The sequence below is a fragment of the Oncorhynchus gorbuscha genome, linkage group LG26 (genome assembly GCF_021184085.1).
Source record: "Oncorhynchus gorbuscha isolate QuinsamMale2020 ecotype Even-year linkage group LG26, OgorEven_v1.0, whole genome shotgun sequence".
NCBI lineage: Eukaryota > Metazoa > Chordata > Actinopteri > Salmoniformes > Salmonidae > Oncorhynchus > Oncorhynchus gorbuscha.
Genome location: NC_060198.1, coordinates 26,369,238 through 26,386,360, shown reverse-complemented (window position 1 = coordinate 26,386,360; position 17,123 = coordinate 26,369,238). Strand labels below are relative to the sequence as shown.

The 17,123-nt window shown below is 43.4% G+C and overlaps 1 protein-coding gene across 1 annotated transcript; it reads left to right on the top strand.

Moving 5' to 3' along the window:
* Window positions 1–784: 784 nt before the first annotated feature.
* Window positions 785–16,679, top strand: LOC124016422 (plexin domain-containing protein 1-like). Its single transcript, XM_046331983.1, has 13 exons — window positions 785–977; window positions 12,723–12,874; window positions 13,392–13,535; window positions 13,632–13,701; window positions 13,888–14,010; window positions 14,102–14,220; window positions 14,367–14,466; window positions 14,575–14,667; window positions 14,826–14,907; window positions 14,989–15,049; window positions 15,168–15,294; window positions 15,656–15,813; window positions 15,931–16,679. The coding sequence occupies exons 1-13, from the start codon at window positions 902–904 to the stop codon at window positions 16,048–16,050; spliced, it is 1,425 nt and encodes a 474-aa protein (XP_046187939.1). The 5' UTR covers window positions 785–901; the 3' UTR covers window positions 16,051–16,679.
* The last annotated feature ends 444 nt before the right edge of the window (window positions 16,680–17,123 follow it).

Genomic DNA, 17,123 nt, shown 5'->3' with positions numbered 1-17,123 from the left:
ACGACCACACAGTGCTTGTAAAGCAACGCTTATTTGAACAGGATAACAGACAGAGCTGCTATCGCATGTGCCTGGAAATTAAACCGTAGCCAAACAAAACAGGACATGCCCCTTTTTCATATGACCCACAAAACTTATGCTCAATACTCAGACAATATGGTTGTTTTTATTGACCATTCTCACCATTGACCAAACATTCATAGCAGCGGGCATGGAATGCCAAAACTAAAGCTCTTTATGGACAGTACCTGTAAATGTCATTGTGGTAATTATCTGGTGTGGTGGCTGTATGGTTAGAAGTGCTGTTAACTGTTCGTTCATCAGTTTATAACCAGAAGGTCAATAGACAGATTCCGTGAAGAGATTGTAGTGTTTTTACTGCATTCATTTAGTTCTCTACAGCAGCCATGTCTGAACACAGAGAGACTATATCATTGTCCAGGGCTAGGAGATGCCATGGCATGCGTGTACTCCTCAACTCTTGAGCGCCCTAAGAGATAAGAGAGAGGGCTCCTCTGTGATTCCAGATGATTTCACTAGCATCCCAGTCAAAATATGGAGGGAGAGAGACAGAACGTGGGGCACATCAAAGCAAAGAGGATGGCTAGAAAACATGAGAGAGGCAGGACATGCAGAGAGAGAGAGAACACTTTCATCTCCTCAGCTGCTACTGCTTATCATCCCTCTGGCTTTGTAATCACCATGGCAACGGAAGGACAGCTTTAAGAGGGTGTTGTAGAGGGAGAGAGAGTGTGTAAGGGGAGAGAGCATGTGAGTGAGGGGGGGGGGAGCTACAGGGTGACTGGGACCAGGAGAAACCGTGTAGTTGAAAGAGAAAAGAGGGAGAAGAAGGAAAAGAGAGTGAAGAGAGAGCTGTGTGTTTTTGTTGTTGCTAAACAACATGTGTCTCAGTGCCTTGCTACTCATCTGTCTCTCCCAGGCAGAGTTGGGGAGAGTTTGGGCTCAAGAACAAACAGGTAAGCTTTTCTTTCTTCCCTACCTCCTGTGTTTTCCATCCTGATTCTCTTTTCTCACTGTACTTCATCACCTTTTTTCACCTGTTGTCTCCTCTTTCTTCATGCCCCCCCCCCATGGATCACTCTCTCCATTACACTGGTGGTTGGTCTCACCTAAATTGGGGAGGACGGGCTTGTCGTAATGGCTGGAGTGGAGCTAGTGGACTGGTATCAAACACATGGTTTCAATGTGTTTGATGCCATTCCATTCGCGCCGTTATTATGAGCCGTCTTCCCTTCAGCAGCTTCCAATGCTTCACACAGCTTCACACAGCTTCTCTTCAGGTCAATCAGGTGTTGTACTTTCTGCCGTACAATAGTAACCTCATCCAGACTCTTCTCTACTTAAAAAAAAAGAAAATCCCAGAATCATCCTTTATTTACATAATATATTCCATTTACATCTGTCCACCTCTCTCTCTCTCTCTCATGCTTCCATCCTAACACGTCAGTCACAGCAATTTATGATCACATGGAATAATAACTTTTGTATTTAACATAAAAAAGATGTGTGTGTGTGTCATGGCACTCTTTTTTTGATATCTCATGGTTTCAATGAACTACGTAGAGATGTCTTTGAAGACAGTTTTTAAAACTAATTTACTTATATATGGAAAACGGTGCAGGTTCATGACTGTGTTTGGAAATGGGCAAACCCTTATACTTTTTGTTTGTGCAGAAAGGTTAGTGACCTAGTTTGCAATGAAAGTGTAACCATAAAGAAACACCATGTTCCAGAATGACTCAGAACAACAACCCACAAAACAGCATTACTTCTGTCTAAAATTAGATTTGGACACGTTTCTCCCTGCCACTCTGCTAGGCCTAAAAGTAGGGCAGTCCAGAGTGGGAAAGAAGAGGTGACAAGACAGAGAGAACAAAACAGTCGAGGAATGTAGGCAAAAAGGTGGTAGCTTGATGAATCATGTTTTTTTTTTAAATGTAATCTAGTTTTTTTTTCATCGAGATATGTTTTCAAGAGATACCTGGTCCAACAACATCAGGAGGAACAAAGCTTCAGACAAAACAACTTACATACACAAACACAACATTGACCAAAACTGTAGACACATACCGTACAACAATGACATATTACATGTGTGTTTGTCTGTACGTGTGTTGAAAGTGTATGCACTTCTGAGTGCTTGGAGTGTGACAGGAATGCTGGTGGACCGATGGAGGGGGATGCATCGCAATGTGTTTCTCCTAGCCATATAAAGCCTTTTATCAGAGATTGAGTACTTAGATTTGTCACTACCCCCTGTCCCACCTCTGCACTCCTCTTTCTATGACCTCCTCACTTCTCAATAAATCCTGTAAGCCTTATTAGCCAAATCTCTGCTCCCAAATTCATATTTGATTTCCCTTCACCTAGTACTCTTTGCTGAGTGTATTCCCCTCGTGACCTTTGGTTTGCTCCAATATTCAGACGAGAAAGGAAGATGCATCCCATTCTCCTTCCCTGATACTATCTACCACCTTCAAAACAGCAACAGCTCTTCCCTGATACTATCTACCACCTTCAAAACAGCAACAGCTCTTCCCTGATACTATCTACCACCTTCAAAACAGCAACAGCTCTTCCCTGATACTATCTACCACCTTCAAAACTGCAACAGCTCTTCCCTGATACTATCTACCACCTTCAAAACAGCAACAGCTCTTCCCTGATACTATCTACCACCTTCAAAACAGCAACAGCTCTTCCCTGATACTATCTACCACCTTCAAAAAAGCAACAGCTCTTCCCTGATTGAATCTACCACCTTCAAAACAGCAACAGCTCTTCCCTGATACTATCTACCACCTTCAAAAGAGCAACAGCTCTTCCCTGATACTATCTACCACCTTCAAAACAGCAACAGCTCTTCCCTGAGCTAAATTAATTGCTTTTCGTGTTTATCTTACACGGAATAAAATTTGATTATTTATTTTTTACATGCAGCGTAAAAAAACTGTTTGAAATAGAGCTACCCCTTGAGAGCTATCTGCAGCAGCTAACGCAGATTAGGAAAACACAGCTTGAGGGATGAAAATGAATTGTGAGGCTGCTGACCTCAGAGCTTGGCTCTGTTCTTTGTCCTTTTGAGAATTTCATTTAACAAACGACTTATGTCTGGTCCAGCCATACTGGGGCCAAGCCTGAACAGAATAAAAATGGAAAGGATAAATCTGGATATACTAAATATCTGTGTGGATGACATCCATAGATGTGATTTCGCTGTCGTGGAGATTTGGATCGGCAACAGCAAGGGTCATTGTGACATCTATACAGACACTTCTGGCAAGTTCCAAGAGAACAGAAGGATCCGTGAAGTAGGGACAGAGAGGCAGGGAGGGAGACAAAGAACCTACAATCCTAAAGTGCAATTCTGCCACTTTTCAAACGCATATCATTATCCCCAACAACGTACCAGTGGGCACATACGTGTTATCGTCACGTTTCTATGATCTGGGGTTAAAGATATAAGAAGAAAGGTCCTAAAATGTGCTTCCCTTTGATATAGGATTAAAAGAAACAAAATAAAACAGGGATTTTTAAAACCCTCATGACATTTTTCTTCTACAAAGTGTATAAATGCGCCGTTTTGACATATGTAGACAACGCTATTGTTCTGGAAATAATGAAAATGAGGGTGAAGAGTGGTGGAATTGCCCTTCGATCCTTTGTTCGAATGAAAGAAAGTGATTTCTTGGATGACGAGGCGTGATGTTGGCATTGGGGAATAAGACATGGTTCAGCCCTGATCTTCATTGAGATGCCTGACTGAGTTCGTTATGGGCTTTGTCTAATCATACAATGAAAACCAGAATTAATTCCTTTACCTCATCCACTGAGAGATTGGGTTTCACCATAACAGAGGAAGTGTGAGGTCATCACTGCTCTCTTGTTTTCATAGAAGAGATCTTGGTGTTTTTTCAGAATAGAAAATCTTGAAAGACAATGCCATGACCTGGACACAAAGCCTAATAATGACCATACATTACAATAATTCATCATAATAATGTCTGTAAAAACAATTATTTAGCAATATTTCAAAAACAAAACTATGTTTTTCCCATATTAGATCAATAGTTCACATTATAATTCAGGTATCGATGATAATTTGCTGTGGGTCTGTAGTTTCAAGTTCTTATTGTCACGTGCACAAGTACAGTGAAATGCCTTTCCTAAATGCAGTAATCAATATCATTGCAGTGCTATAAAATAAAGTAGAACAAAAACACACAAGAAATAGAAACAAGAGCACGAGAAAGTAAGTATGCTATATACAGGGTCAGTGTCTATATCATATTTACAATGTGCAGGGATACTGGAGTGATAGAGGTATATCAATATATATGATAAACAGAGTAACAGCAGTGTATATGATCATTGTATGTGAGTGTGTAGTCAATATGAATGTGTGCGTGTGCTGGAATGTCAGTGTGAGTGAGTGTGCAGAGTTCTGTTAGTGTGCAGAATTATGTGAGTGTGTAGAGAGAGTTCTGTGAGTGTGCAGAGTTCTGTTAGTGTGCAGAATTATGTGAGTGTGTAGAGTTCTGTGAGTGTGCAGAGTTCTGTGAGTGTGTAGAATTATGTGAGTGTGTAGAGTTCTGTGAGTGTGCAGAGTTCTGTGAGTGTGTAGAGTTCTGTGAGTGTGTAGAGTTCTGTGAGTGTGTAGAGTTCTGTGAGTGTGTAGAGTTCTGTGAGTGTGCAGAGTTCTGTGAGTGTGCATGGAGACAGTGCAAAACAAAAAGAAGGTACTCATGTTCATATGATCAGCCACATTGAGTTGAGCTGTGGAAGTAATGTGCCATCCGGCTGATCCTGAGCCAGCCCTAGCAGCCTCTCCCATGCAGGAAAGGGTGTGCCCTCTTGCCTCCCGGTCTGACTGACCACTCACAGAAACAGGCCTGGAAATATGGGCTGAGTGGTTTCATAGCATCAGGGTGACTTTAGTGCTCAGGTCAGAAGACTGACTGTCTATCTGCCTATGAGCGGTAGCTTAAACTTTACCTTGTTTATGCCTGAGAGGGTGGGGGCAGATGACCCTCCCGTTAAATTAATTTGGCCTCTAGTTCTATCCTTTTGGTAATTTAAAATAGTATTTTAGCATACCTGGACTCCAATTGTTTTAGACAATATCAAATGAAAGCCTGAGGTCTGTGACAGTTGCCTGTGATAAAGCAGGCCAGACAGTGTGAGCCTTATATTCTAACAGAAGAGGTGTTTATGTTATAATGGTATTCTCACTTGTCATATCCTATTTGTCCTGTCATCAGGCATTCCAATACATCAGTGGTTCCCAGACTGTGGGGCCAAGGGGTCAGTTGGGCTTTCAACTTACTTTTAAAAGTTGTAATGGCAGAACACACCAAATTGGGTAGTGTATTTGCACTTTTCCTCCTGCAGTGTCAGTCATCGCAGACCTTAGAGAGATATTTATTATAACTTGTCAGAAATGTCCAGATCAACTAGCCCATGTTAGCTAACATTGTTTAGGTAGATTTTTTTGCCCATTGATTTTGTTGTAATGTTTGAGTCACTCAGAGACCACATGAACAAACAACAGGACGTTCACCAATGATGGAAGGGAGGGGGGGGGGGGGGTGAAAAAGTTTGGGAGCCACTGCAATACATGATATATCACCCCCCGCCTGTTGATTTTAAAAACAGACCTTCTCGAACACCATAGTCACTCACACATGCCTGATTCTTCAAACTCGTTCTGTGTTCTCTCTCCCGTCTGGGGAGATGACCCTGGATTGTAGTACTGTGCTGAAACTGAGTTCACAAGAGAATTGGAAGTTGTAGCCATAGAAATAGAACGGTCCGATATGTTTCACATCACTGACCATACCACACCTCATTTCCCCAGAAACACGCTGCAATGAGGAAAGCGTGACACCAAAGATCCAATTAGACTTTTTTCATTTTATTTTGCAGACCATCCCTGTGCATAACCTCAAAAAGAGCAAGGATACAAAACAAATCTCGGACCAAATCTCCCTCCTGACACTACCCACTATCGTTGGCCTCTCACACTCTTTTCGCATTTGAGTTGTCCTTTAGTCCCCCTCCATTTCCTATCTCCCCCTTCACAGCCCCTCTATATACTCCTTATCTCGACTTGAAGCCTCTTGGTGTATTTAATTAGTCTCCCCCTGCTCTGGGTATAATAATCTGTTGGGTTATTCCATATAATTACTAGCCGTGGTGCTTGTCGGTTTGTTTCTGCTCGCAGTAGGTAGCCTACCAGTTAAGAGAGTTGGGACTGTAACTACAAGGTTGCTGGTTCAAATACACGAGCTGACCAGCTGAAAGAAATGGCCAAGCAGGCAGTAAGTAGCCTACCAGTTAAGAGTGTTGGGACAGTAACTACAAGGTTGCTGGTTCAAATACACGAGCTGACTACCAAACATATAAGTTTGTCTTGACAACGGAGCAGGGCAAAAGCACAAACAGATCTGGGACCAGGCATAGGAATTTAACAGTGACTTATAGGATCTATATCAGTTATATACATCCAGTTGGACAGTGCAGAAACAAACATGTACTACACTGCAGATTTCATTTGAAATAGACCAGAGTGTACCATGTAGGAATGTCAAGTGATAATGGTGATAAAATAAGACATTTATGATTTACAAATATGATGGAATGATAAACCCCTGGTTTCCTGAGTCTATTTGAGATGGGGGGGGGGGGGTGAACCTTAGCTGCATGTAAACCCTCTTCACTCCCTTCTCCCAACAATCATCCTACTAGCGTAGGACATGCAAAACAGTCTGGATGGAAGCATGGCTCTTTACCACAACAGTCCTTTACTATTAGGAAGTGATATCTCTTCCTCCACCTCCTGCCCTCCTCTCAAGTCCTGTAGACAGGCAGGCTCCTCTTGTCTTGGTGATTAGCCAGTGATTTAAGTACCGATGGCCTTGAGGGTTTTATTCTAGACCACTTAACTTGATCAGAGCTGGCCAACTACAGCCCTGCTCCCTACACCCCTTAGCTCCCTCTCTACACATTCCACTTGCAGGTTATTTCAGTGTTTGGTTTAGGTTTCTGTTTATATGCTAAACATAGGCTTCTTTTCAGATGTCAGAAACAAGCCACATGTACAAACTGTTGGCTAGTGTTAGTCAAGCACCGGATTATTTTTACTTAATCAGGTCAAGTCAGTAAGGAACAAATTCTTAATTACAATGACGGCCTACCCTGGGCCAATTGTGCGCAGCCGTATGGGACACCCAATCACGGCCGGATGTGACACAGCCATCTTCAATTTAGGGTTAAATATACGTAAACATTCTGAAAAGTTAACATGAATGAAGTGATTTGATTCAGTAAGGGCACTGGTAATATACAATTCAGGCCTGTGCCAGTCAGGGTTGATTCCACCCAGTTAGTGCAACAAAATCTGGTAACAAAAGAATGCCGTGTTCTGAGTCGGAGTTCTATCACATCCGGTATCCGAAAATAACGAACATCTCGATCCCTCTGACCTAGCAAGCACATTCAAACGCGAACAGACTGCACATTTTATAACTGTTCAAATATAGAAAATGTTTGAGCACGGGCTTTCGACCAGAATCATCATTTAGTTCCGCCTGTTACCCAGCTCAGTTTGATCTGCTCAACAAGTTGTTTCCAGAGAAAATCACCAGAGCAGCAGAGACGAACTCTTCGCGGCAGCCATACTGACCACGGCATGTTCATGGTGATGCCACTGGGAAGAATGAGCGTCACAGAGTGAATTTCTTTGCTTTTTTGTTTGCCATATGCCTACCGATATTCGAAAACTTCCTGTCGTCTACTGAAAGCAAGAGACAAAACAGTAAACATGTAGTACAGGAAAGCGCATAAATGTAGGGTTAGAAGAAAGTCTCTGTTTGAAAAAGAAAACCCGTGCGGTGAGATTTATATAGTACGTGTGACGTCATGAACACACCCCATCTTTGAGTAGGACGAAATATTCCTAAAAGTTGCGCAACATTGAAGCTGTCTGGATCAGGCAGGCAGGTTCACCAGAAAAAAACGAATAATGTAATGATGACGCTGATAATAACTGAGATGTACTGTATGATAAAGCAAAATAGTCCAATGCAGATAACAAAACAAAAAAAATGTTAGTAAACTCAGCAAAAAAAGAAACGTCCATTTTTCAGGACCCTGTCTTTCAAAGATAATTAGTAAAAATCCAAATCCAGACGGTAGGCAATTAAGGTCACAGTTATGAAAACTTAGGACACTAAAGAGGCCTTTCCACTGACTCTGAAAAACACCAAAAGAAGGGTCCCTGCTAATCTGTGTGAATGTGCCTTAGGCATGCTGCAAGGAGGCATGGGGACTGCAGATGTGGCCAGGGCAATAAATTGCAATGTCCGTACTGTGAGATGCATAAGATAGCGCTACAGGGAGAAAGAACAGACAGGCAGACAACGCGTAACAACACCTGCACAGGATTGGTACATCCGAGTGTAACCATGTGAAATGGCTAGCTAGTTAGCGGTGGCGCTAATAGCGTTTCAATTTGTGACATCACTCGCTTTGAGACCTTGAAGTAGTGGTTCCCCTTGCTCTGCAAGAGCCTCGGCTTTTGTGGAGCGATGGGTAACGATGCTTCGAGGGTGACTGTTGTCTGTGTGCAGAGGGTCCCTGGTTCGAGCCCAGGTTGGGGCGAGGAGAGGGATGGAAGCTATACTGTTACACAGAGCATCACACCTGCGGGACAGGTACTGGTTGGCAACAACAACTGCCCGAGTTACACCAGGAACGCACAATTCCTCCATCAGTGCTCAGACTGTCCACAATAGGCTGAGAGAGGCTGGACTGAGGGCTCGTAGGCATGTTGTAAGGCAGGTCCTCACCAGGCAACAACGTCGCCAACGTCGCCTATACAAACCCACCGCCGCTGGACAAAACAGGACTGGCAAAAAGTGCTCTTCACTTACGAGTCGTGGCTTTGTCTCACCAGGGATGATGGTCGGATTTGCGTTTATCGTTGAAGGAATGAGCGTTACACCGAGGCCTGTACTCTGGAGCGGGATCGATTTGGAGGTGGAGGGTCCGTCATGGTCTGGGGCGGTGGGTCACAGCATCATTGGATTGAGCTTGTTGTCATTGCAGGCAATCTCAATGCTGTGCATTACAGGGAAGACATCCTTCTCCCTCATGTGGTACCCTTCCTGCAGGCTCATCCTGACATGACCAGCATGACAATGCCACCAGCCATACTTGTAACGGATGTCGTCTGGAGATAGAGAGGAGGACCAAGGTGCAGCGTGGTAAGTGTTCATGTCTTTTTAATAAACAAACTGAACACTGGAACAAAACAATAAACGATGTGAACAAAACTAAACAGTACCGTGTGGCCCAAACACTCACACGGAAACAAACACCCACAAACCAAAAGTGAAACCCAGGCTACCTACGTATGATTCTCAATCAGGGACAACAACTGACAGCTGCCTCTGATTGAGAACCATACTAGGCCGAACTCAAAAACCAACGTAGAAAAACAAACATAGACTGCCCACCCCAACTCACGCCCTGACCATACTAAAACAAAGACAAAAACAAAGGAACTAAGGTCAGAACGTGACAATACTGCTCATTCTGTGCATGATTTCCTACAAGACAGGAATGTCAGTGTTCTGCCATGGCCAGCGAAGAGCCTGGATCTCAATCCCATTGAGCACGTCTGGGACCTGTTGGATCGGAGGGCGAGGGCTAGGGCCATTCCCCCCCATAAATATTTGGGATCTTGTAGGTGCCTTGGTGGCAGAGTGGGGTAACACCTCACAGCAAGAACTGGCAAATCTGGTGCAGTCCAAATCTGGTGCATTACATAATATAGCTGGTGGCCACAGCAGATACTGACTGTCCATTTTGATTTTGACCCCCCCCCCCCCCCCCCTTTGTTCAGGGACACATTATTCCATTTGTGTTAGTCACGTGTCTGTGGAACTTGTTCAGTTTATGTGTCAGTTGTTGAATCTTGTTTTGTTCATACAACTATTTACACATGTTAAGTTTGCTGAAAATAAACGCAGTTGACAGTGAGAGGGCGTTTCTTTTTTTTACTGAGCCTATTTAAAGTTGACCTTGCCACATGTTTTTTTTCTGAAGGCTGAGGAATGGGCCTAGAGAAATGTAACCACTCTCAAATTCATAGTCAGAGCTATGGATGCAAGGACTGTCCATCCATGATATCAAAAGTATAGTTGTTGGTGGTTTCCATTTCCATTATGTACAACGATTGGAGTAAAACACGCTTGTATTAGGTTCTGATGGGGTACAACAGTTGAACTATACTCATGAGGTATTTATAAATTATATTCTTCAGGATATAATGGCTATATGTCATTAATGTGTCCATGAATTTATGTAGCAACTAAGGATTCTAGCTGTAAAGGTATAGTTCACTCAAAACGTATATTTTTGGTCATTAGTGCAATGAATACAATCCCCCCAAAATATCAGCAGTCAAGTTTTCAAGATAGAGCTTGATATACAACGTTATCTCGCAACTATATTCTATACAGAAGTGCACTATAAAAGATAGAATGCACGTACAATGCTCTGTGCACATAAAACACAACACTGCTGACATAAACGAGAAGGCTTGGATGTTGCAAACATTGCTAGCCAGCATCTTTATGACACTGGATGGCGAAAGGCCAGCAGAATTAGCAATGGAATGTAGCTAGCATAGACAACAACATCCCCAGCGCCTACACATTGACAACCTCTCCAACACCACTCATGTCAAACACCTCCTGACTTAGCTAGATGAACTGGCAACTAACCATCTCAATAACTCACAAGCAATTGCCATGCAGAGCCAGAATAAACAAACAAAAACAAAAATGACAGCAACTGCACTGCACTGAGAAGTGTCCCAAACTGAACAAAACACTCCCTGCTTCCCACCCCCTGCTCAAAGTACTTTAGAAGAAATATGGGGGGAAGGGGGGGGGGGGGTCCTATATGCATTCTTGTTGCGTCGGTGATTTCAGTCATTTCCGGACAGAAAATCTCTATGTGGCTGCGGCCTGAGAAGCAGTATAACCAGATGCGTTGTGGCCTCAAGCAGAATGCTGTGGGGACGTGTGTTATCTGATAACAACGGAGGTCCTCAGAGATTTGTCTCTCCTAATCCCAGATGATCTCAAATCCACATTGAGTTATTAGTTTGGATAATGTTTTAGCAGAATGTTGTGGAACATATGCTGCATTGTAAGTTGCTTTGGGAACTGCTCACAACTTTGGCTCCGAGAGACAGAACATTGCAGTCCGTGGGATATGCAAGACAAGGAGAGGAGGAGGAGGAGGAGGAGAGAAAAGTAAAGTGGCAGACAAACAAGAAATCCCCAAGGCCTTTCTAGTTTGGTGTATTGTGATTAGACTGTGGTCCAGCCATCACACATTTTTGTGTGTATGTGTGTGTGTGTGTGTGTGTGTGTGTGTGTGTGTGTGTGTGTGTGTGTGTGTGTGTGTGTGTGTGTGTGTGTGTGTGTGTGTGTGTGTGTGTGTGTGTGTGTGTGTGTGTGTGTGTGTGTGTGTGTGTGTGTGTGTGTGTGTGTGTGTGTGTGTGTGTGTGTGCAGGTGCATGCGTGGGTGCATGCAGGTGCAGGTGTAGGAACTCTTGCACCTGTTCAGAGATTGAAATTCATGTCAGCATTCCCTCATGGCCAGAGATATGTTAATGCTATGTTCACTTTGAGCCCACAATATCCAAACCATTGCATTGAGAAATACACACTCGGTTCAGGGCTATGCAGTAACCTAAAGCCAGTGTTGGGGAGTAGTGAACTACATGTAGTTCAACTAGTACTCTAACTACATTTTGCAGTAGCTTTATGGTAGTTGAACTCAATTCTAATCTGGGTAGTGTTTTCAGTAGTTAATTACTTTTTTTCTGCCATGGGTGTAGCTAACTACTGAACTACACACTACTTTTTTTCTGCCATGGGTGTAGCTAACTACTGAACTACACACTACTTTTTGTCTGCCATGGGCTGAACTAGCTTTTTTTCTGCCATGGGTGTAGCTAACTACTGAACTACACACTACTTTTTTTCTGCCATGGGTGTAGCTAACTACTGAACTACACACTACTTTTTTTCTGCCATGGGTGTAGCTAACTACTGAACTACACACTACTTTTTTTCTGACATGGGTGTAGCTAACTACTGAACTACACACTACTTTTTTTCTGCCATGGGTGTAGCTAACTACTGAACTACACACTACTTTTTTTCTGCCATGGGTGTAGCTAACTACTGAACTACACACTACTTTTTTTAGCAAAAAGAACATCTGGGTGATATAGGCAAGAATGTCCTTTCTTTTTTCAGCATTAGACCTGCCTAATTCTCACTTTAAACTGATTTGTGTTAATGTGCTAAATTACACATTCTGTTGACATCTGACTCCAGAGCGATTTTTCACAAAGTAGTTTTGATGTTGTAAACTACTTTTTCAAAGTAACTTTAGTTACGTAAGCTATATTTTTCTTAAGGCTAGCTTGAGTGTATCTTAACTTCTACCAGTGAGAAGTAATTGGTTTCTTGGTTAAATATTTTCAGAGAAACTTCCCCAACTCTGCCTAAAGCAAATGCCTGATTTGTTTGTAATTTGACCGAGTGGGTTCAAACATGAATCTTCTGACTGACACTGACTTGATCTGTGTCACTGACTCACTGTGTTTTGGACAGAGATGCGGTATCATGTGAATGGACAGCAGCATGAAAAGCCATCACACAGGACCCCCAGAGAGCCGTGGCTGGGTTACGCCAGGGTGGCCAGGGAAGTACAGGGAGGAGGACTGACCATTTACACCCTACCAGACAACATGACACACTTAGTGGTGAGTGGCGCTGGGTCAGTGGTCCAACAACACACTAGTGTGGGCAAGATGCGAGATTCGCTTGTTCTAGTTGTTCCAGTTGTGGTGGTAGAATACTGCTCCCTGCTGGCCTTAGACTGCAGAGAGTATATTGAAAAGAGTTGAACAACGCAGATCCAAGCAAATTGCAGTGAATCATTTTAACCTCGCTGCTGAAATTTACAGTCCAAGACATTCAAGGATATCCTAAGGTTTCTAAAAGCGTATCCCTTTAGCTTATGTAGTATGCAACCTGCATTCTTTATATTTAGTATCCCTCTCTTGTAATACTACTATGTCATAAACCGGAGACTGGAACTCAATGTAGAGTGTGTGTTTGTTTGTTTGTTTGTTCATGTGGTCCTGCATTCAAATGCTGCTTGTTGCTGTTGTTCATTATAACATCTCCCCTCCGCCCTTTCTCACACCATTATTCCATCTCTCCCATCTCATCCCTCAACTTCTCCTCTTGCACTCACCTCTACTGTTTCTATAACAGGAGGACGCTGGTAAGTATTACTCGTGGCGTAGTTTTGGCCCTGATGACCAGCGCACAGATGAACTCTGGGTAGATCTAAACGACCTAGAGCATGGCCAAGTCAGAATGCATGGCATTTTGTCCAACACACACAGACAGGCTGCGGTGAGTCATACACACAGTTACACACACACACACGCGCGCGCGCGCACGTGTACGCGCATCTCATTTCCCTCCCTCTCTCTCTTCCTCGTATTCCAGAAGGTCGCCCTCTCATTTGACTTCCCCTTCTACGGACATTATTTGAGGCAGATTACCATAGCAACAGGAGGTATATTTCATTATTCTTCCGACACATGGCAAGTTGTTCAAACTCAGATGGAGCCACTTATCATAATGCTTCCTTTCTACTCCCTCCTTGTTACTTACGTTAAGCCTAGAAGGAATGAACTATTGTAACTACCAGTTGCCACTTGCCACGCATCTCCATAGAACCCTGACCTCTGACCTTCCCCAGGGTTTATTTTCATGGGAGAGGTCACACACCGCATGCTGACAGCAACACAGTACATCGCCCCCCTCATGGCCAACTTTGACCCCAGCTTCTCCAAGGAGTCTATTGTGCAGTACCTGGACAATGGTGAGCCATAGAGTAACATTCAGACAGCGCTTGTTATTTGACTTTTGACCCTTGGTTGACATCTGTGTGACCTGTCCTGTACTGACCACAGGTGAGGTGTTTGTGGTGCAGTGGGAGCGGGTGAGACTCCATGGGAGGGAAGCAGAGGGGGCATACACCTTCCAGGCTGCCCTGCACCTCACGGGGACCATCACCTTCAGCTACAGAGATGTGAGTGGGACTTACAACATGCACACTTATAATAATAATAATAATATATCAACACGTCTTTGATTTTAATGTACTCCATCTTAACACAGTCACACTTTTCGGTTTCTCTGTCCATTTTTCTCTACCTGTCAATCTTGCTCTTTCAGATACCTTTGCCAGTGGAGGTGATAAGTTCTGCTGAGCACCAAGTGAAGGCAGGGTTGTCAGATGCATTCATGGTAAACCTGCAATCCCCTCAATCCTCAGGTTAGCACCAAAGGGTTCCCTAACCCTAACCCACAGTTATCCAGTTTGGCAAATCTTTGATGTCAAAAACGTTTGCTAAAATGATCTGAAATGATATCTCTCACATAGATGCCCAACGTCGGCTCTACGAGTACCATCGGTTGGACATCGATACAACTAAGATCACCAACAACTCTGCCTTTGAGTTCACTGCATTGCCTAGTAAGCAGCTAATCTCTATCCCTCATACAGTCCTCTCAGACATTTCATCCTCAATAACCAGTCACAGGCACAGCTTAGTATGATGTTAATGCCAATGCCAATCATGTCGCTGCAGAATCAAAACCCAGGTCTCTCTGTCTCTCCCTCCCTCTGTCCAGCCTGTCTGCAGCATGACAGCTGTGAACTCTGCCTCTCATCCAACCTAACCTCTGGCTGTACCTGGTGCAACATCCTCCAGAGGTGAGCAGGAGAGGAGTGTAGGTCGCTATCTGAATAAAGGAGTCCTTGTTCCTTTGTGTTTGACATCTGTGTCTGTTTCAGATGCTCAGACGGAATGGACAGACACAGGCAGGAGTGGCTGGACTACGCCTGTTCAGAAGAGGTAGAATTGGACAATGTCAATGAACGTTCACATACTTTACATGTGCTGTACATCAAATGTAAATCACAGTCTCAGCTTCCTCTGTTAAAACCACAATTCTCATCCATTATATGGACAGGCCAAAGATGTTACATGTGAGGATTATTCCATGGGGAGACCAGACAGCTCCATTGACCCTTCAGTTCACCCGGACTCTGAGGTCACCACTCCCCTTGGGGCCCTACTAGAAGGCTCTGCCACGGAGAGTAAGTCAAGTGTGTAAATGAGTGTGCCTGGGAGGGTTTATATCGGAGTATCAGAGTTCAACTGTGCATGCAGCAGCGTTAAACAGAGCTAGAAGGCCCTGCATAGTAATGTTCTAGAGCTCAGTGTCTGTCTTTAGCCGGTGCCTACAGTAATCTGAGTGTTCTTAGAACATGCAAAGAAATTGCACAGATATTAAGTTCAGGAAAATAACAATGGAAGCAGTTTGAGTCCTAACTGCTCAATATTCAAACGATCCTACATTTGAGCTTCCTCCAGATGGATCTTGATTCACTTTGAATTGTGTGTATGGAGCCATGTTTACAGGATTTTGATTGTACATGGTCTCTCTTTCCTGGTTAGACGTGAAGACAGGCCCCCCGAGACAACACGACGGGTCAGCTCACACAGGAGTTATAGCAGGTGTAGTAGCTGCATTGGTGCTACTGCTGGCTCTGACACTGCTGGCTCTTTACGTCAACTCTCCTCCTTCTGCTGCTTCACCCCTCTACATCCTACAGGTTAGTAACACTATCAGGGCTCACATTCAACCAGCCCTGTCCTGTTAAATGTAGACATCTCCTCCCATTCTCTTTATCCTTTTCAAAACAATGATTTGTGTGATCTCATTTCAATAGCGACGTAACAGCTACTGGCCATCCATGAAGTTCAGGAAGCAGGGATTCCACTCCAGCTACGCAGAGGTGGAGGTCGAAGGTCATGAGAAGGAGGGAATCATGGAAGCTGGCCAGTGCTGACCGGACTGAGGAGCAACTGGATGATGAGGAGATAAAAATGAGTTTGCAGGAGAGGATGGAGTGAGCTTAGAGCTACACACACATCCCTTACTCCATTACACAAATAATGTTTTTCTGTTCATTCATTTTTCAATAATCACCTCAATATAGTCCCTGTCTTTATTGGCTAAAAAGTGGGTGGCATTTTATATAATTTTTGGCGGACAAAGTCTTCTACTCTTCTTTTAAACGTCCGCTACTCAGGTTTTAGGGAACGGGACAAATGGGAAGAGGCCACTTTTAGGCTTTGCTAGAATTTCTTTGTTCAGTATGGGTGTGGATGAGTTCCAAGTTTCTCACCATTTACCACACACCTCCATGGGATGTGTGCGTAACTGGAATAAACTGAGATACATTATGACTATCAACATCCATGGAAAAAACTATAAAGGATTCTGTATCCCTGCACTTCCATGACAAGAACAAAGACCAGTTGTGGATGTTCTTCAATGATCATCTCTGCAACTTCTTTTTTATTGTATAGTTAATGTTTTAATGTTTTGTTCCTGTATTGCTTTTTTTTAATGTACAGTACCAGTCAAAAGTTTGGACACACCAACTCATTCAACAGTTTTTCTTTATTTTTACTATGTTCTACATTGTAGAATAATAGTGAAGACATCAAAACTATGAAATAACACATATGGAATCATATAGTAACCCAAAAAGTGTTAACCAAATCAATATTTTAGATTCTTCAAAGTAGCTACCCGTTGCCTTGATGACAGCTTTGCACACTCTTGGCATTCTCTCAACCAGCTTCACCTGGAATGTTTTTCCAACAGTCTTGAAGGAGTTCCCACATATGCTGAGTACTTGTTGGCTGCTTTTCCTTCACTCTGCGGTTCAACTCATCCCATACCATTTCAATTGTGTTGAGGTCGGGTAATTGTGGAGGCCAGGTCATCTAATGCTGCACCCCATCATTCTCCTTATTGGTCAAATAGCCCTTACACAGCCTGGAGGTGTGTTGAGTCATTGTCCTGTTGAAAAACAAATGATAGTCCCACTAAGCGCAAACCAGATGGGATGGC